Raw genomic sequence first — 24,224 nt, 5'->3', positions numbered from 1 at the left:
CTTGTTGATTTTCATGTGCCTTAGAATGCCTTCCAGGAGAATCTGCTCCAAGATTTTGCCAGGCACAGAGGTGAGACTGACTGGTCTGTAATTCCCCGGGTCATCCATTTTCCCCTTCTTGAAAATGGGGGTTATATTCCCCTTTCTCCAGTCATCGGGAACTTCATCTGACTGCCATCAATGGCCAGTGGCTTAGCAACTTCATTTGCCAGCTCCTTCAGGAGCCGCGGATGGATTTCATCAGGTACCATGGACTTGCGCACGTTCAGGTTCTTAAGATGGTCTCATACAAGATCCTCTCCTACAGTGGGCCCAAGGTCTTCATTCTCAGTCCCTGCGTCTGCCTTCCAAGAGTTTGGTGGTGTGGTCAGAGCCTTTGCCAGTGAAGACTGAGGCAAAGAACCTCAGCCTTCTGCAAATCCAGGGTAGCCAGTTCTCCCCATAGCTTCCGGAGAGGGCCCACGTTGTCCCTAGTCTGTCTTTTATTTGCAAATAAATATTTATTTAATAATAAAATAAATATAATAATATATAATATACATTGTATATAGAATTTATATTATTTTACTATATTTATTTTTATATAATATATAAAAATAAATATAATAATATAATAAAGATATTTTAGTACATGGGATTATGTATTACAACAGATTTATTAAAAGAAAATAATAATTGCTGATGGTCTTGCTTAAAAAGATGTAAATATCAAACAGAGAGAAAGTATTATTAAAAAATATATACTTTCTCATTTTTCACCATGAAGTAATAAGCCTGCTTGTAAGTTCTGATCAGCCACTAACCACATTTAACAAGCAGCCAAAAGACAGATACCCAGCTGCTATCATAGAAATTGAACTGTGAATGGGCAGCTGGCTGCAATGTTGGATTTCACTCACAGGACTCATTCTGAAAGACACATTAAATCAATATCAAATTTGGCTGTCCTGCAATAGCTCCTGGGAAGCATCTTTTAAAAACTATGATTTAGTGTAGCCTTTTTGTTCTGCTTGCCATTTGAGTCATTTGGTATGAAATAGAACCTGATCACACAAACAGCATCTTCTCATACAAGTTCTTCTCTGTTTGTAGTTAAGTGCTATACACACACAACTCCTGCACTCAGACTTACTCTAAGTATGGGGCTGACCCTACTGGAATGTATTCATCTGCAGGGACAGGAATCTTGAAATATATTTGACCATAAGTTTTTACTGGAAAGAAGGTGAATGGTTTGAGTGAAGGACAGCATACCAAGGCAGAATTAGCTTAATGAAAGAATAAAATCACATTTTGACCACTCTCTTCTCCCTGAGGCTAAAGAAAAAAAAAATCCACCCAAAAATCCCTAGTGATTGCTCCCATCCAACAAGCAAACAGTACCTGCAGAAATTATGTGAGCTGTCTACATGACCTTGGTTCCAATACCGAAGAGAATTCAGAAGCCCGTATGTTACTAGGAGACAGCCGGAAAAGGAGAAGGTTGGGGCAGGATGACGGGAGGCAACTCACTGAAGTTGCAACCAGAAGCATACTGCAACTGCTGCTACAACACCATAAAGCAGCACAGCCCCAGCAGTCTGACTGATGACAGTTCCACAGGTTCCTGAGGGGTAAGGACCCGTTCAGCACCTGCTGTGACAAGTGCCGGTGCTGAAGAGTTCACTCCTCTGTCTTCAGGGTACAGAGGCCAACAGCTGCCCAACTTAGATGACAAAAAAAAACCTCACTTTCCTTAAACCCCCCACAGATTAATATTCACAAGACACTTCTGTTTCAAGACATCTAAGGTAATCAGTAAGCACTTGCAGGATCTGCGGCCACAGGACCTCAACAGAATTCAATGTGTCAAATACACTTCTGTATGCAGATTATCAGAGTTGGCTGTTTTTCTTTTACTCCAACCAGAACTAGGGTTGAGAACTAGCTGAAGCTTTCAAAAGAAAAGCAGCAGCACTACTAACTTGCCTAAACAGTGAAGATCTCCACTAACATTCTCTGAATTCCAGACTTTAAAAAGCAAGGCATTGGATACATTCTGTCTTGGCAAGCAGAGTTTTAACTTAACAACAGACTATCAAGTACAAATTGGTCATATTTAAAAAAGCAACAACACTTACAATTACAGGATGATACTAAAAAAGCAGTGCACAATGAACAGTATGAACAGGTAAAACTTCACACACAGTAAAGAGTCAAAGTAATCTGGAAGACAGGCCACAATTCAGTCATCAGTGAAATGGAGCTTACTCATCACAGAATCAGTCCTCAGTTGGAATGTAAGGACAGTGGCAGTTCACAGATGCAAGCACCCCCCTGCTTGCAGGAAAAGACTTCAGAAGTTAACAAGCACCTTAAGCTTCCCTCTCAGAACGTATCCCCACAAATGCAGTGCTACCCACCCTTCTTCAGAGATGGCAACTGCCAGAGTTTTCAAGGCGAGATACCCAAAGACCGTGTTTTCATCCTCTGACGTTAAGAAGGCCTTGGATGCACAAAACTTCTCAAAGTCACAGCTGCTTTTGCAAGGTATTCTCTCTTGAAACATCCATATTTTTAAAGTCCGTAGTCTCCAAACTACCATCTTCTTGCCCAAATGTATTAGAAAAATGTAGCTGATTAAAACAGATGTTTGAGCATATTTTTCCATAATTACTCATTTTTTAAAATCAGACTTGCTTACTCAGAAAAGCACACCAGAAAGACTTCATGTGCAAAGGGCTCTTTCCACCTCAGGGGAGAGGATTAAACCCTAACCTAAACCCCAGTAGGACGCTCAAAACTCAAGCTGTGTGGTGGTTTTAACAACCAGAGCAACAGTTTCACCAATGCACTTCACAAATTCATTGTGTCTCACATCGGTTTCAGTTGAAAATCCCAGGATCGACATAAGGATATGCAAGAAATTCCCCCAGTTTATTGCCTTCCAGATCGTAATGGAGCATCTGAAAACAAACATCGCAGAAGAAACAAGGATCCTCTGGCGCCAGACTGTCATTGTTGGTTACCCACCTGCAGGTTACAAAACACAAGTGTTTTCCATGCGAGTCCAACACAGTTGTGACACTCAAGTCAGTATTTTATTCAGAGTTGGGGATGGCAGCACCAAACATCAGTGATAATGTTATACTGACTGGGTACTATCTATACTGTATACCTCCCACCCCAACACAGCTCTTTTCCAAACTCCACACCCATCAGTGCCAATCCCAGCTGCTGTCTTACACTGCTGTCTTACACTGCTGTCTACAGCTGCTGTCTTACACTGCTGTCTTACACTGCTGTCTACAGCTGCTGTCTTACACTGCTGTCTTACACTGCTGTCTACAGCTGCTGTCTTACACTGCTGTCTACAGCTGCTGTCTTACACTGCTGTCTACAGCTGCTGTCTACAGCTGCTATCTTACACTGATCTTACACTGCTATCTACAGCTGCTATCTACACAGCATCTCCTGAGAAGCTCCTCACACCTGTGTAGCTGGTATGGAGCATAACAAAAAAACCCTCCCCCAAAGCCCCCTGAAATATTAACAGGAATCTTCTGTCCACCCCATGGCCATTTAAATCATAAATCTGTTTGCTCTTAAGGTAAGACGGTAAGAAACTGTGATGCAGAGCAGACACATGACTGATCCAAACTACAAGTCTAAAAGACAGACATGGATGATGCAGGTAAGACATGGAAAGGATTGCCACACACTCTGGCAAACACTGAAGTTAACGTCAACACAACTGCCACTACAAGGAGGGCTCACCATGTCACCAAGCAATTAATTTATGGTAGGACTCAGGGGCCATGACAGCTCAAGAATTCCAGTGATTAAGGATGGTATCTGCACAGATCAGAGCATGCAGAGCAGCCAGCCAAAGCTTCCCTGCTGTCCATGGTTTAGTACCTCCCCACTTGAGCTTAGTGCTTAATCCTGGTTTTAAGTTAATGCATTTATATCACCTCTAGTAAAGCCCTTCCTATCCCATCTTTCCCCCACACTGACCCTTTGGCTCCACCTCCCCTTATGGTCAAATGCCTTGCAGATTACAGCCACTTGTGAAGGCATGCTGGGGGCTCTGCTAGGAGCACCACGATGGGCTCCCATCACCAGGGGAATTGGCTCTTTGCCTGATTCCAGGGAAGTCCAAGGCCAAATAAGCAACATAACAAGGACACAGCTGCTGTGCCAAACTGAGGCTGAAAGCGTAAGCTGCCCTCAGGGAAAAGAAGGGCAGCGGGTGTTCTTGTAAGTAACTGATTCAGGCCTGTAAAATCAGGAAGCCTAGCCTACTCTGTAGAACTCCTTTAGAGACACTTCTGCTGTGTCTACTGAAAGGCTTTCTCATGTCTAAGTAAACAGCACTAACATGAATAAAGAGCACCAAATTCACATTCTGCTCTCTTAACTGCAGAAAACCCATGCATCACAAATAGTTCCTTCAAATACAGCACAGAGGTTTCAGGTAGAGGTTAGGAGTCTACCTCTGGGGAAAGCTACAGCCCTTAAGGAATCTCTGTATTTTACCACGTTACGTTTGAACAGATCCATTCTTCCCTCTACTTGGACGCTAGATTTAATGAAAGCTCAGTACGATTTCTGGCAAATGAAATCTGAATCACATACCTTGTCACAGGGGAAAAATGCAGCATTTTCCCCTCAAAAGTAAGATATTCAAAAGCAGTTGTTGAGAGCCAAGCTCTATGTATGCAAAAGAACGTGAGCCTAATAATTAACCTCTTCATCACTGGAGATCTTTTGATCTCCCTGAATGCTACCTGCAGGAGGCCTTTTCCTGTGTAGAGAAAGGACAACTGCCTGAAGAGTGAGACTGCAGAATATCTGCGTGAATATTTTTCACACACCTTATTAAATATGCACAGAGCTTTGATGGTTTTTACTAAGTTATTGGCAGCACCTACAGAGACATTTAATAAGACAAAAAGAGCGAGAAATTAGTGTACCTGGCTGTATACATTTTGCACACAAAGCATTTTCTGGTACATAGCCAGTGTTTCTTGATTAGCAAGGGATAGAGGTTCCTGTCCAGGCAGTCATCATAATGAATGAGCCTTGAGGGAAATAAATAAATACATAAAACATAATAAAGACTCAGCCACATTGGAATTTGTCTGAGCATGGACACTGTAAACAAGGCATGATTTAAATTCCTGTGTAAACTGTGACTAGACTTCTGCTTAGCATTTCTTATCAGAGATGAAGAGCTGGAGACAGCCTGCTAGTTGCACCACCCATGCATTTTATGGTCAGGAGTAAATTCAGTTTGTGCGGTAACTCAGAAACCTTCAGAACATTTACTTTAGATGGTCTTTTCAAAGATTTTACCTCCTACAGACCAACAGGTAAAAATATCACAGACGAATGAGATCACCTGCTTGCAATGTCTATGCCCTTGAGTTGTATTCCTCTTGGGGGCACCATTTATTAACAATGCTTAGGTACATCAGGCTGCGAACTCAAAACAATCTGCAACTCACTACAATCAGAGAAGTGCTCTCTCTATCCATTATGCACAGAGTATACACAATAGTTCTACTGTTGATGTGGTTGCCACTTCACAGCCAGTACTGCCTCCTCTTCCTCTCCTTCTACCCAACTCAGCCTACTACTTCCTCTGCTCTCTGTTCAGCTCCTGCCCCTTTCTACCATGTCTAAACTAATAAGCCCGTTGACTCAAGCCACTCCAGAATCTGTATGCAGATCTGGAGTACACAAGCTGACCTTGCACAGAAAAAAAATTATCCCTGTAGGTGCCATTCCTCACATACCACAGTCATGCCGTGCTAGTCAGAAAGTTGTCCTTTTATGCAGACAAAAAAGGGGAGATTACTTTCTTCCTTGCAGAGTCAGTCATATGTACGTGGAATAAAATCTTAAATTAGCCTTGTAGAAGGCAGCAGAATAATCTCAGTCTAACAAATACTCAGCCTTTAACATCTGAAGTTTGTCCACAGAAGGCTTGATTTCAACTGCCTAAGGACTCCCGAAGAGCAGTAACTTACCTTATGTCCGTGATGATAATGATGTGCTCACAGTCCCCTTGGTGGCAGAAAAGGTATGGGAAGCCAATTTTGAGGGACAAATCATTAAATGTGTAGTCCTCCATATCATCGGACTGAAGATTTACATAGCCTCTATCATGAGATTCTGACCACTCAATAACAGTTCTGAAAACAGAAAGGTCATCAGCATAGCAAAGCTATAAACTGCGAATGCACAGAAAAGGAAGCCCTTGGGGGACATGCAAAACCTGTCACTGGGATACAGTTAAAAAGATGGAAATCAAAACAGCTCATGACATTTTGTAATAATTTAAGGTAATTTCACAGCAATACCACATCCCCAGGGAGCTGTGCACTGTTCTCATGGAACACCTGCCTTTAAATCATCAGGTCGCTTCCTGAGGAGTTCCATGTAGTATACGCTCCTTACAGTGCCCATCCAGGTCAGGATGTTTGGAACACAACACTTCTCAACCATTCCAATAACTCAAGTTACAAGCAGGTCATTTCTGTTCCTTGGTCAATACTTTTGTTTTAATGTATTAAAAAGCTTTTTTTGTTTCTGCCAAGGAGACACAAAGCTGACAACTGAACACTTAAACTTCCAAAATTTAGCACTGGAAAGGCACTGATGCAACTATTTCTTGGCTCTTCAGCACACTCCTGCATACAAGGCATTTCATTTCTGCAAACTGTGTATGTTATCACAAGCCCTACCAAGAAGATCATTGCTGCTCACAGACAGAAAGAAAAGGAGCAAAATAACTTCTCTGAAGTCACACACCAAGTCTGGCATAACAAGAACAGAGTGCAAACTCACAGCTCATCCATACCATCCATTTTAACATCTTGGTCTCCTAAATCTCACAAAATGCATCAGCAAGCCCATGCTTCCTTAAAACAAACTAGTTTGCACATTTTAAATGGGTATGACATGCTCAATCAGCGTGAGGTACAGTTCCAAATAAGAGGTACCTCAGTCTCTTGGCAATACCACCTCAGATTTCTTTTTCCAACAGTGGCTCAGTCCCCTTGTTGAGTTCACCTTGAAGGTATCCAGCATATTTTCAAAACTGCTCAGAAAGCTGACTTTCACACAGCTGAGCCTACTGTTCTTCTGCCTCACAGGCAACTCTTTTGGTGGTTATCACAACTAGGGAGGGCACTTAAAAAGCCTGTACAGACTGACATCTGTCACAGCAACCCCATCCCAACAGAGCAAAACACGATTTTAGGGGATAAACATGCATTCAGCCCCTTTTCAGACAGGAAGTGAGTGGAAGAAATGAGCAGAACAAGTAAAGTTAAACTTTCATGTAAAAATCAGTTCAAAGTGAAAAGATATCAAGAAAGTCCATTCTAGCTTCATAGACAACACATTCCAGCCTTTAAAACACCACAGATCAAGACAACACATTCCAGCCTTTAAAACACCACAGATCATCAATAAAATGAAATAAATTTTCTGTCCCTTAAGGTTTTCCTTAGTCAAAATCTACAAATACTGTACCTGCTCAGATCTCTGCATTCTGGGTATCTTTTATCATTATAAAAGATACCTTCAAAATAGAAGAAGGCAGATTTGTAGAGATCCTGAAAGAAAGAGAGAAGGTCTGCATTAGTGTTATGGGAGACTACAACACCTTAAACAAGAACAGATCGGAAAAAAAAAAAACACTTTATAAACGATGGTAAGAGACTTCATTCTACGGGTTTTTAAGAAAAGCTTTGCATTTTAGGTGCTGATGTGACAACAAGGCTTATATGACGGCTAGATGTGCAGTTGTTCTGCTGATACTATTCTCAAGCCATTACAGGTTATTTTAGTGCTGTTCTCTTATTTCTATCCCCATCACAGGAGTTACATATTTCTCCAAATACACAGAACAGGAACTCAAGCATCACTGCACAAACTGAGCCAGTGCACAACACTGACTTAAAAAAAACAAACAAACAAAAAAGAGTAATAATATTTTTGAAAATGAGTAAGATGTAGTGGGCTGCCCCTCCACCCAGCTGCTCTCTCACTCCCCTGTATCAACAGGACAGGGGAAAAAAAGCATGACAGGCAAGCTCACAGGATGAGTGAGATAAAAGCAGTTTAACCAGAAAAGCAAAGGCTGAACACAGAATTAAGGCAAAAAGAAGAGATCTATCTCCTGTTACCCACCATCAGGCCAGCAGCCCATGTCCAACCACTTCCTGGGAAGCAGGGCTTCAGCTTGCATAGTGGTTGATTTGAAAGACAAATTCTTTAACCTTTCCTCCAGCTCCTAACGCTGCACAAAACGTCACATGGCATGGGGCAACCCTCTGGCCAGCTGAGGCCAGCTGTCCCAGCTACATTCCCTCCCAGCCTCCTGCCTACTCCCAGCCTGCTGGTCCTGGGGGGACCTGCAGAGAGACAGCCTTGAGGCTGTCAGCAATACTGTTCAGCAATAGCCAAAACACTGATGTGTTATCAAGACAGCTGAGGCAAAAATGCAAAGCATGGCTCAGAAGAAAATCCAGCAAAATGATGGAAAAAAAATCCTTTCAAAATTCCCTCTTAATTACAAAGTTTGTCACATACAGAAAGGCCATTTGTATCAGTCTATCAAAGACACATAATAATTAATAGCCTATGGCACCCATACCAACAGTGCAAGAGTCACTGGATTTCAAATTATCCCCAAAACCTGAGCTAACCCATGAATCCCCATTACGCACTTAATATATTCTGCAGCAGGGCTACAGACATAAAATCATATCCATCCATTAAAAAAAGCAGACTCCTGCTGCAAGCAGCTCCTTGAAAAGGAACAAAATAAGTAAGAACAGAAAAACATCTTGTTGAAATAGCACAATCAAGTATTGTTCTGTTTATCCAGTCTGCTCACACAACACTTACAGAGCTGTTCTCTCCTAAAGCCAGTATCGTACTTCTACAGACTGGAGAACAAGAGGCTGGAGATCAGCCTCATGGAAAGAGATCTGGGGGTTTAGGTTAATGGCAAGTTGAATATGAGTCAACAGCATGCCCTGGTAGGTGAAAATTAACTGTGTTCTGGGGTGCATCCAGCACAGCATCGCTACCTGGTCGAGGGAGGTGGCTGTCTCTGCACTGCCACTGGTATGGCCTCACCTTGACTGCTGGGTGCAGTTGGTGGTGCTTCAGTATAGGAAGGACAGCAAACCCACCAAAGGAGGGTGACCAAGGTGATGAAAGGCCTCAAGGGCAAGACCTATAAAGAGTGGCTGAGGTCACTTGGTTTGTTCATTTTGGAGAAGAGAAGGCTGAGGGGTGTCCTCATGGCAGGCTACAACTGCCTCACAGGGGGCAGCAGAGAGGGAGGTGTTGATCTCTCTCTGGTGACCAGCGACAGGACACAAGAAAATGAAATGAAGCTGTGTTCAGACTGGACAGTAGGAAAAGGTTCTTCACTGAGAGTGTGGTTGGTCACTGACACAGGCTCCCCAGGGAAATGGTCATAGTAACAACCCTGCCAGAGTTCAAGGAGCATCTGAATGACACTTTCTGTCATATGCTTCAGTTTTAGGCAGTCATGCAAGGAGCAGGGAGTTGGACTCAATGATCCTTATGGGACCCTTCCAATTCACAATATTCTAAGATTCTATACAAAATATTCTGTTGGGTTTTGAAACTTAAAAACAGCTATACAACAGGAGAAAGAAATTAAGCGATTTACTTTATATACATATATATATATACACAGCCAAAATCAAGACGGTGAAAAACATACAAACTTTTTCTTTAGACATAAACATCATTTAACTTCTAAAAAAGAAGTAATTGTTTAAAGGTCATGTATCTGCTTCCCATAATTTCCATCCTCTGCTGTTGCTGTCAGAACAGCCTCTTTATAGACAAGTAGCTTGAGCAAAAAGAAGACAGCCAGGAAAGGTTGTGCTTTTTGGTCTACGTAACTTGTTTCTTTAAATTGTGTTCTTCCAAGTTCTTTCTGGTGTGTAAGAGGTGTTATTTTTGGTTTATGCTGCAACTCTTTAAAGACTGAGGCCAGACAGCAGGGTATTTTGTCAAACTGATCACAACACATGTACAGGGCTTAAGAAACAGTCACAAGAAGAAGGAGACAGCCTCTGCAGTGGACCTTGAAGCAGGAAGATGCCTCAGACCACAAACCCACAGCAAACAGGGAAAAATACTGTTCAGGTACTTCATTATATTTTGCTGAAGAAAAATAACAGAGGAGTAGGGGGTGGAAAATCACCCCTGTTGCAAGAGAAATACAGCTAACCTGCAAGTCTATCCTGGGCTGGAGAAAACAGGTTAGCTACCTTGCACAGCGTTCACTACTGGAAGCTAGGCAATGTCAAAGGACACAAACCTAAACCTTCTAAATCCACTTCAGAGCAGAACACTTCTGTACTGACTGATACTCAGGGATCCATTCTGCATATGCTGTATAAGCAGCTACACACACCTACAACACACACAAGCGATGCTGCAAAACACTGTATACACACAGTTACCTGTAAGTTCCAGCATACTTTTTTTTCATATTTTCAATTGCTTTGACAAAAAGCAGTGTTAAAAAAAGGAAAAAAAAAAAAAAAAACCAAACCTTTTGCAATTATACACTGCATTCAGACACTGCATAAAGCCTATTTAAATCCTCTGTTTTCTTCAATATACACAAAACTGCAAGGAATCACAGAATCATAGAATCAACCAGGTAGGAAAAGACCTTTAAGATCATCAATTCCAACCATTACCCCAGCACTGACAAGGCCACATCACTAGGGGCCTTATCTACATGTTTTTGAACACTTCCAGGGACACCAATTCACCACTTTCCCGGGCAGCCTGTTCCAATGCCTGACTACCCTTGCAGTGGAGAAAGTTTTCCTAATATCCACTCTAAACCTCCCTTGGCACAGCTTGAGGGCATTAGCTCTTGTCCTATCACTTGTTACTTGGGAGAAGAGACTGACCGCCATCTCTGTGATAAGGCTGCTCCTGAGCATCCTCTTCTCCAGACTAAACAACCCCAATTCCCTCAGAATCCTTCACTCATGGGTCTCAAGAGCATTTTGATAAAGTATTTCTCCAATGTACGTCAACATATAGTTTTATCACAGTGAACTGGTCCCCACCTCTACACCACTGTGTACAGGACACATTACGCAGCGTCCCAGCTCTCAGGTAAGTGAAGCTTGTATTATTCATCAACAGATGAATGTGCAGGCAGCTCAGACAGATCATAACTGGCGATGATACCTTCAAGCTTGGTTCCCTTCCATGATTACTTTGGTGACTGACTGCTCCTCACAGGACACGCCTTCCAGCCCTTCCACCAGCTTTGTTGCGATTCTATAGTGCATTCAAGAACCTTCACATCCTTCTTGAATTGTGGGCCCAGAGCTGCACACGGGGCTCAAGGTGAGGCTGTGCAATGCTGAATATAGCAAGATAATAATTTCCTCTGACCGGCTCATTTTGCTGTGTTTGATGCATCCCAGGGTGCAGTTTGCCCTCTTGGCTGCCAGGGCATACCACTGACTGAGCTTGTTTTGGCCAGCACCTCCAGATCCCTTTCTGCACGGCTGCCTGCCAGCTACTCCTTTCCCATTCTATACTTGCGTCCTATGCTGCTTCAACCTAGATGCAGAATCCAGCATTTGAACTTGTTAAATTTCATCCCATTAATTACTGCCCAATGAAGAAAAAGCAAAGAAGAAAAATCACAAAACCCCAAAGTAGCAAGAATGAGAGAGAAGTTAGGCCATTTATGCCAATAAAATCCAGAAGTCTCTTACTCTCTGTATAGGCTGACAAGCAATGTTTGTTTACTTAAACAATGAGAGCAGTAACTTGATCCTTACATTATGCCTGTGTTCTCATACTGCACTTCAAGAGAAGCAACATGTAACTTACTTACACAGCCTTTGTCCTGCAGACTCTAAAGAGTACCATGATTTAAATCAGTCTCTAAGATCCTTAAATTAGTCAGAAGTTATTTTCTCCATTTGGAAAAGTTAACATACTTTTGGTAGGTCATGATGTCACTCCCTTCCTAGGCTGGAAGGAAGAAAATTCTACCCCACTGATGGCTGATCTCCTGCCTGCTGAAGCACACACTTTACCATGAAGACTATACTGAACCTATACTTCAATGCAAGTTGCAAATTCACAGTCAGGCTTGAGGAAAACAAACAAATAGAATGAATGCACACCACTCATCAACAGCTCCTGCTGGGAGGCTGGGCATGGTGGCATGCACGCACTTTGGGGAAACTGATGTGAGGAAGCCTAATCTCAGCCTTGCTGAGGCCATGACAGGCTCACATGACTTTTCTGCATGCCCAGGAAGATAGTTTCAGAACTCTCTGGTCTCAGAAATAATCAGCTAACACTTTGCTAATAATGGTAGACAGACTCTTCCATTTACTTCATATAAATGAAAACACTATTATCTTTTCGCTATTACATATATAAGTATGTAGCTTCCTCAGGTTTCTCTCAGATTGTAGATGTTATTTTATTTCTATCATACTGATAAAATACTATATTATTAATATGTAATCTTGGCAAAACAGCTAGGCCCCAAGGGTGATAATCAGCGAAACAAAATCTAGCTGGAGGCCAGTAACTAGCAGAGTACTCCAGGGGTCAAGACAAGGGCCAGTTCTGTTTAACATCACAGAATCATTAGGGTTTTAAGGGACCTCTGAAGATCATCCAGTCCAACCACCCTGCTAAGGCAGGGCCACCTACAGCAGGCTACACAGGAATTCATCCAGGTGGGTTTTGGATGTTTGCAGAGAGAGAGAGACTCGATGATCCCCCTGGGCAGCCTGTTCCAGTGCTTTGCCACCCTTAATGTAAAGAAGTTCTTCCTCATGTTGACATGAAACTTCTTGTGTTTTAGTTTATGGCCATGGTTCCATGTCCTGATGCTGGGCACCACTGGAAAGAGTGTGGCACCATCATTCTGGCACCCACCTTTGAGATATTTAATATGCATTAATGAGATGCCCTTGATGACCTTAAGGATCATCAAGCTAGTTGATTCTATGAATGAGATCCCCTCTCAGTCTTCTCTTCCCTCAACAGGCCCAGCTCCCGCAACCTCTCCTCATGAGAGATGCTCCAGACTCCTGATCCTCCTTGTGGCCCTCCATGGACCTTCTCCAGTAGCTCCTTGTCTTTCTTACAGTACTAAGCCCAGAACTGTATACATTGCTGCAGATGCGGCTTCATCAGGCAAAGGTTGAGGATCACCTCCCCAGACCTGCAGGCCACACTCCTCCCCAAGATACTATTGGCCTTCCTGGCCACAAGGGTGCACTGCCGGCTCATAGTCAGCTTGGCATGCACCAGTACTCCACCTGCCTTAATGGTCTAGACGCTGAGGCAAAGTCTACCCTCAGCAAGTTTGCTGTTGACACAAAACTGGGAGTGGCTGATACACCGATCATGCTGCCACTCAAAAGGAGCCACAACAGGCTGAAGAAATGGGCCAACAGGAACTTCAACATGGAGAACTGCAAGGTTGCGCACCTGGGGAAGAACAACCCAATGCACTACGCTATGCTGGGGTCTCTCACCTGGAAAGCAGCTTGACAGAAAAGGGCCTGGGTGTTCTGGTGGACACCAAGTTGAACATAAGCCAGCAGTGTGCCCTTGCAGCAAAGGAGGCAAATGGGATCCTATGCTGCATCAGACAAAGTACTGCCAGCAGGTCGAAGGAGGTGATCTTTTCCCTCACCTCAGCAGTGGTGAGGCCACACCTGGCATCTTGTGCACAGTTCTGAGCTACTCAGTACACGAGAAACATGGACATACTGGAACAAGAGTTCCACAAGTGCCACGAAAATGAAGGGAGTGGAGCATCTCTCTCATCAGGAAAGGCTGAGAGAACTGGGACAGTTCAGCTGGGAAAAAAGGTTCAAGGGGATTTTAATACACAGAATGAGGTACAATGAGCACAGACTGAAACACAGAAGGTTCCCTCTGAGCATCAGGAAATGCTTTTTGTTGTGAGGGTGACCTAGCACTGGCACAGGCTGCCCAAGAAGTCTGCAGAACCTCCATCTTTGGAGATATCCAAAAGCCATCTGGACATGGTCCTGGACAACTTGTTGTATGTGGCCTTGCTTGAGCAGGGCAGCTGGTCCAGATGACCTCCAGAGGTCCTTTCCAACCTCAATTGTTCTGTGATAGGATGTATATCACATGTGATGCATTATTAAAATTATGCAGTTTCAGTATTTTCAATTAAGAGTACTTTTTCTTTTTTGACTCCTTTTGCACATTCCCAGAGAACACCTTACTACTGTGGGACAGGGGAATAGTCTTCGCTTCTACTTTTGATCAGCACCTAGTTGCAAACACCACAGCATGCAAGTTCAGAGGGGCATGGCCTACATTCAGCTTTCTACTCGTATTTCTATTCTGGTGTTTTCCAATACAGCACAAAGTCAGTCCCCAGGGATACATCTGTGTGAGAACTCATTACCAGCATTATTGCTTCCCAGTGGTAGCATTAATGATGTTTTCCTTGACATTGCATAAAACAGGTCAGCTTGGTAATGCCACCAGGAAGTTATTTATTCACACTGCAACCTGCTGGCAGAAACAATGCGGTTTGTTTAGTGCTGAAGAAAACAAAACTCTGCTTCCCTCTCTCCTGTGCATTTTCAAAGCGCCTACACATGCAGAGGGCTCCACACAGAAGATTTTACCTTGCTTACGTGTTCTGGTGCTTGATCTGGCTGACTGCTGAACTCACCACCTATCTGGAAGTCGCTGACGCAGGAAATTGAGTCTCTCAGCTCCGTCAGCTTCTGGCTGCCCAGTACAAGGACTGTCTGATAAGGTTTGTAATCTTTATGCTATGAAGAAAAAAAAATATACAAGCTTCAAATAAAAATCACTTGTGAGCATTAATACTGTCACCTTGAGAATCATCCAGATTGGAAAAGACCTTTAAGATCATCAAGTCCTAGCACCACCATATCCACCATTAAACCACGTCAGCGTATGGCACATCACCTCTGTGTACAAGATTTTAAACAGCATTTTGCCTCAGCCTCTCCTAAGGCTGCCATTTATTAGTTGTATTTTGTCACATTCCCCACCAGAAAGTGTAGGAAAGATAGGAAGTTTGAGTGTACTTATCCCAGATCCAGAAAGAGTACTTCAGGATTTGAGCATTTAGTTTCAGATTTTGAGCTTTCTGTGAAATCAGTTAACTGCTAAGTAATTACTGTAATAATTGCCTTTGGTAAACCAGTAACAATGAAAGCCAGATTCTGGAAAAACTTTAAGAAGTTACACAGTTGAAGGGTTTACCACACTCCCTCAGTGGACGCACTGTTTTTAACAGCTTAGGAAAGCAAGATAATACCTGAGTAGGGAAGAAACATCAGAATGCAACCTAGAGAATTTAGTACCAACCTTCTGAAATATGATAGGGTAGAATACGTTTAGAGTTAAAAGTAGCTCTCCCTCCTCAACTAGATCTGTAGGACTGTCTGGCCTCTTTCCACTTGCATGTGATTCCTGGAAAATAAAGATGTGTATTTATATATATATATAATATTGGCAACCACTCATATATCATAGCCACTGGATAAAAGTCTGAGAAACACTGTTCTAACTGCAACTCATTTTTTACTGTATAGCCTTCTGAATTGGTAACAGCCTGCTTCCTCCAAGATGGAAATGTGAGAAGCTGCTGTAATTAGAGATTTCAAGTATCTCCCATCATTCCTCAGCTCTGTGGAAGCTAAGGTGCTTTCAGCAATTATGAGATAGCTGGCTACTTCTTGCATACTGAGAAGCCCTGCATAAAGGAAATAAAGCTGCTACTCTGACCTTATGGAATACAGCTGCTACCAACTTCCACCATTTAATGTTTTTAAAATGTTTTTCTTTTAATGCATTCACATGTAAAACCCTCAACTTCAGAAAGACTGGCCTAGAAAACAGCCACAGGATGAAGTATATGAAAATAAAACCCAGTGCAACACTTGCTCTTATTAGGGAAACTTCACACTGCTGAAGCTCTCGATTTCTCCAAAATCCAGCACTACCCTTGTCACACTACTGTTTTACAAAAGAAGTGAAAGCATTTCCACATTTCCGTCCTACTTTATGTTTAAGACGGAGCCCAGCTGTGAGAATAAGGGAGGGCACTTTTCAGTAGTCCTGTTTCCCCCTTTTTCAAGAAATCATGAGAGAATACTGACTGCATAAACACTTCCCACCAGCTTAAAGTGTTCTTCAGATTCAATAACGTAAGCGTGTACTGATACGAGACTTCAGTTCTGAGATCCTTGCATCTCCCTTTTTCATGTGACACATTCCAAACTCATATTTCTTTTTGCTCTCTTCCTGTTCTAGTACACCATGGTCCCAATCAGCTGTGACACAGAAACCCCTTACCACAGCTTAAAGGATGCAGTAACTGATCACATACTCGTTCTTCAGAAACAGAAGACACCACTTGTTGAAGCCCTCTATGAAGATTTTTATTGCAAGTATTTGCTGAGACGTGTCAGGCTAAGAGCTCAACATAGCTGTTGCATCGCAGTTCGCACACAATGCTTAAATCATGTGCCTGGGTCTCTAGACAGTTGAAACAAAACCATTCGTGACAGACCAGGAAACCTCAAGGGTAAAAAAATGTTTTAACAGTCACAAGTGAGGCTCCTTCCCAGCTACTCCTCCATCCCTAAGTTTTACAGAATTCATGGCTTGCTTCCTCAAGCCTTGGACTCCACCACTGTAAAATTTATAAACTTCAGGTTTCTTGTTTCAGACTTTAATTGTGAAGAAATCTTAAAAAAAGAGTTACTAAGCATAGTTAAAGGAATTCCAAGATGCTTTTGCGGGGCTGATCACTAAACTGGTTCCTGTCAGCTCAGAATGGCTCAAAAACTTGGGTTACAAAGCTCAGAGTTAGAATATTACTGCCACCATGTGGCAGTCCTACTGTCTTCCTCCTTCGGTCCTACAGAAACCAGCTCACAGTCATTTACACATTTCCAACAGAGGACACCAGGAGCAAAACCTTTTTGTGTTTTGTTTAGCTCTGTAAGTTCACATAATCCTCGGTACACCTGATCACCTACACAGCGCTTTATTAACAACCAAATAAAAACAGACATACAGCACTAATGAGCCAGAGTTCCTCTTTAGTACTTCTGGTACTTACAGACCATAGAAGACTTCCTGCCCTATCTTTCTGTAACATGTCTTTAATCTTAATCATTATCTGCAAACCCCTACCTGCAAATATTTACATTGAGTAGAGACTCACAGTGACAAAAAAACAAAGCAACCAGAATCTGGACTTTTGCTGTACTGAACTATCTTGAGATCCTAGGATGACAGGGAACTTACCATCTCATAGGCAAGAGTTTCTTGTCTGCAAGCCCGATCCACAATAATTGTTTCTTCCCTCCTCTCTAATGCCTCTTTTCTAATTCTGAGGGGCAGGAGCACAGGACAAAATTTCATTCAACAACTTGCATGCAGAATGTGCAACTATACTTTTAAGTAACACAAGCTACTACAGTGCAGCTTCAAAGAGCAGGACTTCTGGCTGTCTTAGTATGACAGACTAACTTAAAATACTCGTCTCCTGATTCCCATAAAACCTGGTCATGCACAGCTGGAGTGTAGATTTCAGCTTTGTTTTTGTTTTGCCTTAAGTGCAAATCACAGGTTGGTTGTGGGTAATTTTACACTTACGAGGAAAAAAAAAAAAGAAAGAAAACCAGCAAAATTTTGTGTAAGGAAGCTTTTATAGAAAGCATGCTTTGCTGCTTTCAAGGAAGCTGTTTCAACTGTCCCTCGCACTTCAAAGGAATTCAATTCATGTTCAAACAAAAACCAAGAAAAAACCACAAATATTCTCAACCCCACGACAAAGATACTTTTCTAAAAAAGAAAGAGTATTATACACAGAATATCTACTAAAATAAACGTATTTAACCCCCGCATAAACAGCAAATCCTTCTGTACTTCTGGCACAAGTCCATGTACTCTCTAGGCCTCCCCAGAAGTTTTCAGTAACAATCAGGCTTAACACTGATGACAATCCTAACACATTTCTTTACATTCTACACAAACTGAAATTCAAGTATAGCAAAGGATGAGCATGAATTCAAAGTTCACTAATTGACAGAATCTTTACATATATTGTTCAACATCTGAAATGCAGAGTACATTTAGATAAAGATGTTATCTGGCTATGACTTCAGTACTTAACAGCTTGGATATTAAAATGTGACTGCAGGTTACTAGCTGTAAGGGCTACAGATTTATTTCACAAGGCTTTGGAGAAACCTCTCACCAACAATTATGAGAAGTCCCCTGCACACTCTAAATTTAGGCACTAGTTGAGAAGGACATAGGTCCAGAAGTTCTAAGTTCTTCCAATGAGAAAGATGGCATATTCTGTCTATCTTAATAAAAAAATTGTAAGTAACATTCAAGCAGAAGGCTCATACCAATTATCCTGTCATAAGCTGGTGTTTCTGACCTTAGAGTATTTCTGGACACTGCTTCGGAAAGCACACCATTGCTTGGAAAAGGAACAAGCAGCCAGCCACGCTCTTGTGTGTTTCCTACCCCACCTCATATCAGGGTATTGTGAGTGTACTGTAACAACATACCGTAGAGTTAGCAGACTGTTATCTTCAGGAATAACATCTGGGTCCTCTTCTTTATCAGAAGACATTAACGTATCAATGCTTGGGCAATAAAAAAACATAAGATCACTATTATACAGGTACAAACATGGGCAAGACATCACATTTACACAAGCTGTCATTGCTGTATTAAGGCATTAACTTATGCCACATTTCTTCCAGTGGGAAGAAGCCATTTCTGTCAGAAGTGGCAGGTCCACTTTTCCTTGTATCCTGCTTTCCATCCTGAGATCTTTTCCACCTTCACTCTTCCTGTGTTTGCACAGAATCCAGAGTAGAGACAGCCATAGCTTTTTTGCTGTAGTGCAAATTCCTGCAGCTTGTGGGAAGGAAAAGTGGAACTGCTTTGGCTGCAGCAATGACTTAGAAGTGATCATACAAACATTACATTTTTATAATTACATGCACTGAAGTCTTGGAAGGTGTTGCTGTACAGCCTTTTACACAGGCCACAGCGGAGCTCCTCCCGGGTAACTCCACTACAGCAAGTGGAACCACACCACTAACATTTGGTCCACGTTCCTGAGGAAAACAGACTTTACAAACAGAAAATACGTGCTAATCCCTCCAGAAATTAAGGCTAAGCAGTCGGTGCCATACACCTAACAGATGAAAGTGCAAAAATCCCATAACCATGGGATTTCACCATGCCCCCTCTCCTGCACACAAGACAGATGCACTCAGTGCAGTCAGTCATAGCAGAGGGGAAAACACTGGCCATACTGTTTAATGGACACTGACGTGAACTGTAGGACAGTACCAAGGAACAGTAGTTGCAGGTCCCACTTGAAAAAAACATGCAAAGAGGTTTATGAAATTTATGTCCCTAGAAAGGTATTTTAGGGCAGCTAGAAATAAAAAGGCCAAAGGGAAGTCTGTGGAAATTTGGATATGGAAATAGAATATCAGTGAACCCTTTAATCACTGTGACTGTTCTCAGAATATCCTAGCAGCCCAAAGAACCTTCTCAGTTTTAGAAATTCAAAGATGCTTTAGTATTTTGTCTGATATTTTCATAGTAAGCAGATACAATGTTTGTATTACTCTTCATATTGTGTATGTTTTAAACACAGTACTTTCATCACCTTTGAGACACTAATACTACAAGACACTAAATACTAATACGTTAAGATGCTAAGGCTAGCTTAATGCAGCTTTATAACACGTCCCTACAGATATTTACAACTACCCCTTCTAATAAAACAAGAAGGTGAATTAGCGCTGAAGTGGAATAAGGTACATGTAAGCCTCACCTCTGCTGACCTACCTAAAATCCACACTGAATTGAGCCTTAGCCTGTCCTACATGTACACAACAAATCATCACTCAAAAGGCAAAACAGAATAATATGACTTAGCATCTCCAACATTCAAGCCCTTTAGTTGCTCAAATACCAATAATGAATTCCAAGGTAAACCTCTGCTCACAAGACCGCAAATGCATTTGAACAAAACTTAAACCCTTACCCTAACAACACCTTGGTTATTTAAAAGAACTACTGATGCCGTTTCCTAGTTAAGGACACCACTTCTGCACCTGTTTAAAATCTGATGAAAACCCAAGCAATCTCTTAGCAATTGTCTACATGCAATATAAGCAGCGTGAAAAGCGTTTTTACTGAGTTAAATTTGAGTGAAGATTAATTTTTTTCTTCCCTGCATTCTGTCTGCAGTAACATTACAGAAATAAAACAGAAGGAAAACAAAAATCAACCACAACATACTGAGATGCACAGAGTTAAACAACATTTAACCGTTATGTCAGTTTTCCTTACCAGAAGACTCTAAATTGTCAGGAATACTTAAATGCACACTATGTCACGACATTAAAAAAAATAAAAAAAAAATAAAAAATTAACTTCATTATGAGTCCATTAAAGATTCTCTTAATCTATTACTATTTTAAAAGTAGATACAGGAGGAGTATCCACATCTTCCCATCTCTCTTCCACCCAAAGAAAACCTCCTTAACTTGCCCTAAATTCCATTACAAGTAGTTCACAGTCAGAAGAATCTGTGTTTATATCCAGGATGTGCTCATTTCAGTGCCTAGAAAACCATATTTATGCTGATAATATATGTGTCCCCAAGACACCATAGAATAGAACTTGGTGGAGCCCAGCGTTCATCTCTTCTCAAGGGAGGAATACAAACTCAGAGCAGGCAAGTGAAAGTGATCAGAGGTAGTGATCTGAGGTTGGCCAATGTTAAGGAGAGACTCAGGAGGTTAGGACTATTTAATTTAAAAGCAAAAACACATGAAGATTAGGGACTGGGATTTCCAGCCTGCGCAGGAGACAGGTCACACCAGGATGTGCAGGTTTATCTTCATTCTCCTGCAAAGCCAACAGGCAGCTGCCAGATGATCTGTTCTCTCCCATCATAGACTCCCCATTTTTTTTTTCTTTCCCTAACCTCTCCACAGTAACTCAGCAGCAAACAGCACAGCTCTGTAACACCAGCAAACACAGGCAGCAGACGAAATACCATAGTCGTAGACTGAAGAAAGCAGAATGTAAAGCGGAATAAACGAAGGAAAAAACAAAGCATAGAAAATCTGCTTGGAATTCCGTTTTCACATTTCCCATAATTTGGGGAATAACTGAAAACATTAGAAGGACATGCTCATAACACACCACCTGCATTTTTTATGTGCACCCTTCAATGCAGAGCACTGAAGGAAAATTCTAGCTATATTTACCAAATTATGCCTTCTGCATTGCTTCTGTGCCTGAAAGTGAACAACCTCTATCTTGCATTTGCAATAGCTTGTAAATACTTCTACACCTTCCAGGAAACAGTAAGCGAAGGACAGAACTTGCACAAAGCTATACAGATAGCAACAGAACTCTGACATGTCTTCCTCAGTGATAAGCTACAGACCAATCATCTTGACTCTTTCTGTAGGAATTACTGCCTGAAAACAGCCTTTCCTACAGGTGAGAGACAATTCTCACTATTCACGACCTAAAAGCCTTCCAACTGTAGTTATATTTGATTTCTAGATTGTTCTCTTCTTTCGACACTAGCTTGCAATTCACTGGTCCACAAATATGGGTAAGTTACATGTGCAAAACAAGAGAAAGTGCCTTTTCTTTCCCAGCCCTAGTGTCACCTGGGCTCTTAGGGCAACAGCAAAATCAGTACGAAGAAGCACTTGCATAGCTTTGACTTCACCTCCAGCCCTGACAGAAAACAGTCAGTAGAGGCCAAGGGCCGAGGCAAGCTCGAAAGTTGTGTTGCCATTAGCAGGGCTTATCTAAATGATGTTAATAAAAAGAGATGCCTAACTCTTTTTCTTCATAGAAGGTATGCCTTTCATTTTGCAACTGGGGCTTCTTAAAACCATGCACATATTCCTGTAACTTCAAGTTCTACCTAACAAGTAACACGCTGCTAAGTATTTACTTAACTAACTTGTTAAGTGCTGAACTGTTCATGCCATAACACAAAGTTTCCGCTAGGGGAGCATTACCCTCTAGAAACACGATGGTTTCCTTCTCCACAGCGCATATACCCGGGAGATAACCCCCCCCCCCACGTGGCCCAGATCCGGAAACAACCGTTCTAGGCAGATTTGCCCGAGCACCTCTCGCCTCTCCTTAAAGCACCGATGCAGAGCCTGAGCCACAGCACCCACAACCACGCCCCGGTGCGGCCTCTCCTGCATCACACCGAGCGAGGCCGCAAGCTTCCCGCTCGGGATGGGGCAGCAGGTCCCGGCCTGGGGAAAGACAGAGGTTTCAGCCCTTTCTGGGGACTCCCGGCAGGAGGAGCCCCATCTCCCCCCACCCGCCACCGGCCGCGTGGCCACCACCTGCACACTTCCTGCAGCTCGGGCACCATCTCCACCTCGCAGCCCAGCTCCGCCACTACGGCCGCGTCCTCATCAGCCGCCGCCTCTCGCGCCAGAGAGAGGTCGGGCGGCCCCAGGTGCTGCATCCAGCAACGGCTGAGAGCGCCCACGCGGAACGCACGGGTGTACAACTCCGCCGCCTCGTAGTCGGGCGCAGCACCGGCCGCCTCCGCTGCCGCCTCTGCTTCCGCTGCTGCTGCTGCTGCTGCCGCCGCCGCCGCCGCCGCCGCCATGACCGCCGGGCCCACGCGCAGCCTGCCGCAGCCTGTAATCCACACCGGCTGCGCGTCACGGCCGACTCAAGCTCCTGGGCCCTGTGGGCGGGCTCAGCAGCGGTGGGCCTCCTAAGGCTGGCGCCCGGGCACAGACAGGCTGCCCGGAGCGGTGCCGGTCTGCTGGAACGGAACGGGACGGAGCGGAGCGGAGCAGAGCGGGAGAGTCCGGGGGCCTTTGTCAGGCCTCCGCGCCTGCGGGACGTCCCGCTTTGCCGCCCTGGGGGAGGGAGAGCGGCAGCAGAGCTCCTGGTGGGGCACTGGGAAGTGTCCGACGCCATTCGTTACAGCCTAAAGAAAAACCTGAGGTTACTAAAAATGCGTCGTGTCTGTGGGTTTATAGCTGTCCAAAGTCTTTAGTTGAGCTTATCCAAAAAGCTGAATTTTCTTCTATCGAAGTGAAAATATAATGCTTCTCAACCTTCTTTTTATATCATCCATGTGTTCAGTAACACCACGAACAAGGTTCCTGAACTAGATAATGATTTACTAGCACTGCTCATGCCATCGCTTTAAAAAACAGGTATCTGCCTCCATCTTTCTTCCTAGCCATGTGAGATTAGTGATCCGCTCCAGGAGCAGTGTTTTTAGGGAATATACAACGAATACTACAGTGGACAATTGCAGAATTTCCTTGTGTTAGATCACCTGGGAATGCCCACTGCAACAGCATGACATAGCTGCCATGAGCAGAACCTGTTAAGAGGCAGGCAGAAATTCTCGATTGAGAGAGAACCTGATGTACCTGTTGCTCGTACCAGTTGAACCACAGCCTTCTCACTTGCTTCAAGCCAAAACATCCCATTATCTCTTTAAACATGAAAATAATACTTGAAAAAAAATGTGTGTTAGCAGGTGGATTGTTGGAACAGAGGGGAAAGATAAAACCGGAAAACATTCATGAGAAGAGATTGGGTCTTTGCAAGCTGCATGGAAGGGTTAGGGTGCTGACAGTATAAGAAGGTCACAGCATTTTCCTGCTGCTTTCACAAGGGAAGGTAGTTAAGGGGGAGAGGTAAGAATGTAATAGCACAGCCCGGTGATACAAGAGCATGTTTTGCTTTGTTCAGCAATAACAGCATCATCTAAAGCCCTTACACCTCCCCCAGTTATATTTAGAATTGCACTGCATTTCAGTGCTGAATTTATTTATTAACTGTCACTCACCAATTTTAATTGCAGTTATTATACATTATAGAACTCTTGCTAAGCTTCAGCCTCTGCTTTCTTAATCCATCACCTTTGCACATCATGACACTCCCCAGCTCTGGAAGTAGCTCTTGATTAAGGGCTGTTACCCTCACTTCCTGTTGTATCCTCCCTGAAACTTACCAGTTGATCTGTGAGGGAGTCTCATGCCAGTTTCCAAAACCATGCCTGCCTTTCAATGTGCCTG

At 43.0% G+C, this 24,224-nt stretch overlaps 1 protein-coding gene across 1 annotated transcript; it reads right to left on the bottom strand.

Moving 5' to 3' along the window:
- Positions 1-1,734: 1,734 nt before the first annotated feature.
- SNAPC3 (small nuclear RNA activating complex polypeptide 3) lies at positions 1,735-22,789 on the bottom strand. The gene is made up of 9 exons (XM_061441238.1): positions 22,518-22,789; positions 18,666-18,743; positions 17,389-17,473; positions 15,439-15,543; positions 14,724-14,873; positions 7,525-7,607; positions 6,015-6,179; positions 4,956-5,063; positions 1,735-3,012 (listed from the first exon to the last, which is right to left on the bottom strand). The coding sequence occupies exons 1-9, from the start codon at positions 22,787-22,789 to the stop codon at positions 2,865-2,867; spliced, it is 1,194 nt and encodes a 397-aa protein (XP_061297222.1). The 3' UTR covers positions 1,735-2,864.
- Between the last annotated feature and the right edge of the window lie 1,435 nt (positions 22,790-24,224).

This window comes from Pezoporus flaviventris, unplaced genomic scaffold (genome assembly GCF_033815535.1).
Source record: "Pezoporus flaviventris isolate CSIRO_AGI_PZ_B2104156 unplaced genomic scaffold, CSIRO_AGI_Pfla_v1 ptg000212l, whole genome shotgun sequence".
NCBI lineage: Eukaryota > Metazoa > Chordata > Aves > Psittaciformes > Psittacidae > Pezoporus > Pezoporus flaviventris.
The sequence above is the reverse complement of the archived record's forward strand: the minus strand, read 5'-3'. Positions and strand labels throughout refer to the sequence as shown.

Bases quoted from the DNA above. Each gene is read 5' to 3' on its own strand.
- SNAPC3 (XM_061441238.1), bottom strand. From the start codon at position 22,789: ATGGCGGCGGCGGCGGCGGCGGCGGCAGCAGCAGCAGCAGCAGCGGAA. The intron at 18,744-22,517 runs GTGGTGGCCACG...TTATTGCCCAAG, and splicing joins GAGCTGCAGGAAGTGTGCAG to CATTGATACGTTAATGTCTT. The intron at 7,608-14,723 runs GTAAAATCTTCT...TCTTTCTTTCAG, and splicing joins CACCAGAACACGTAAGCAAG to GATCTCTACAAATCTGCCTT.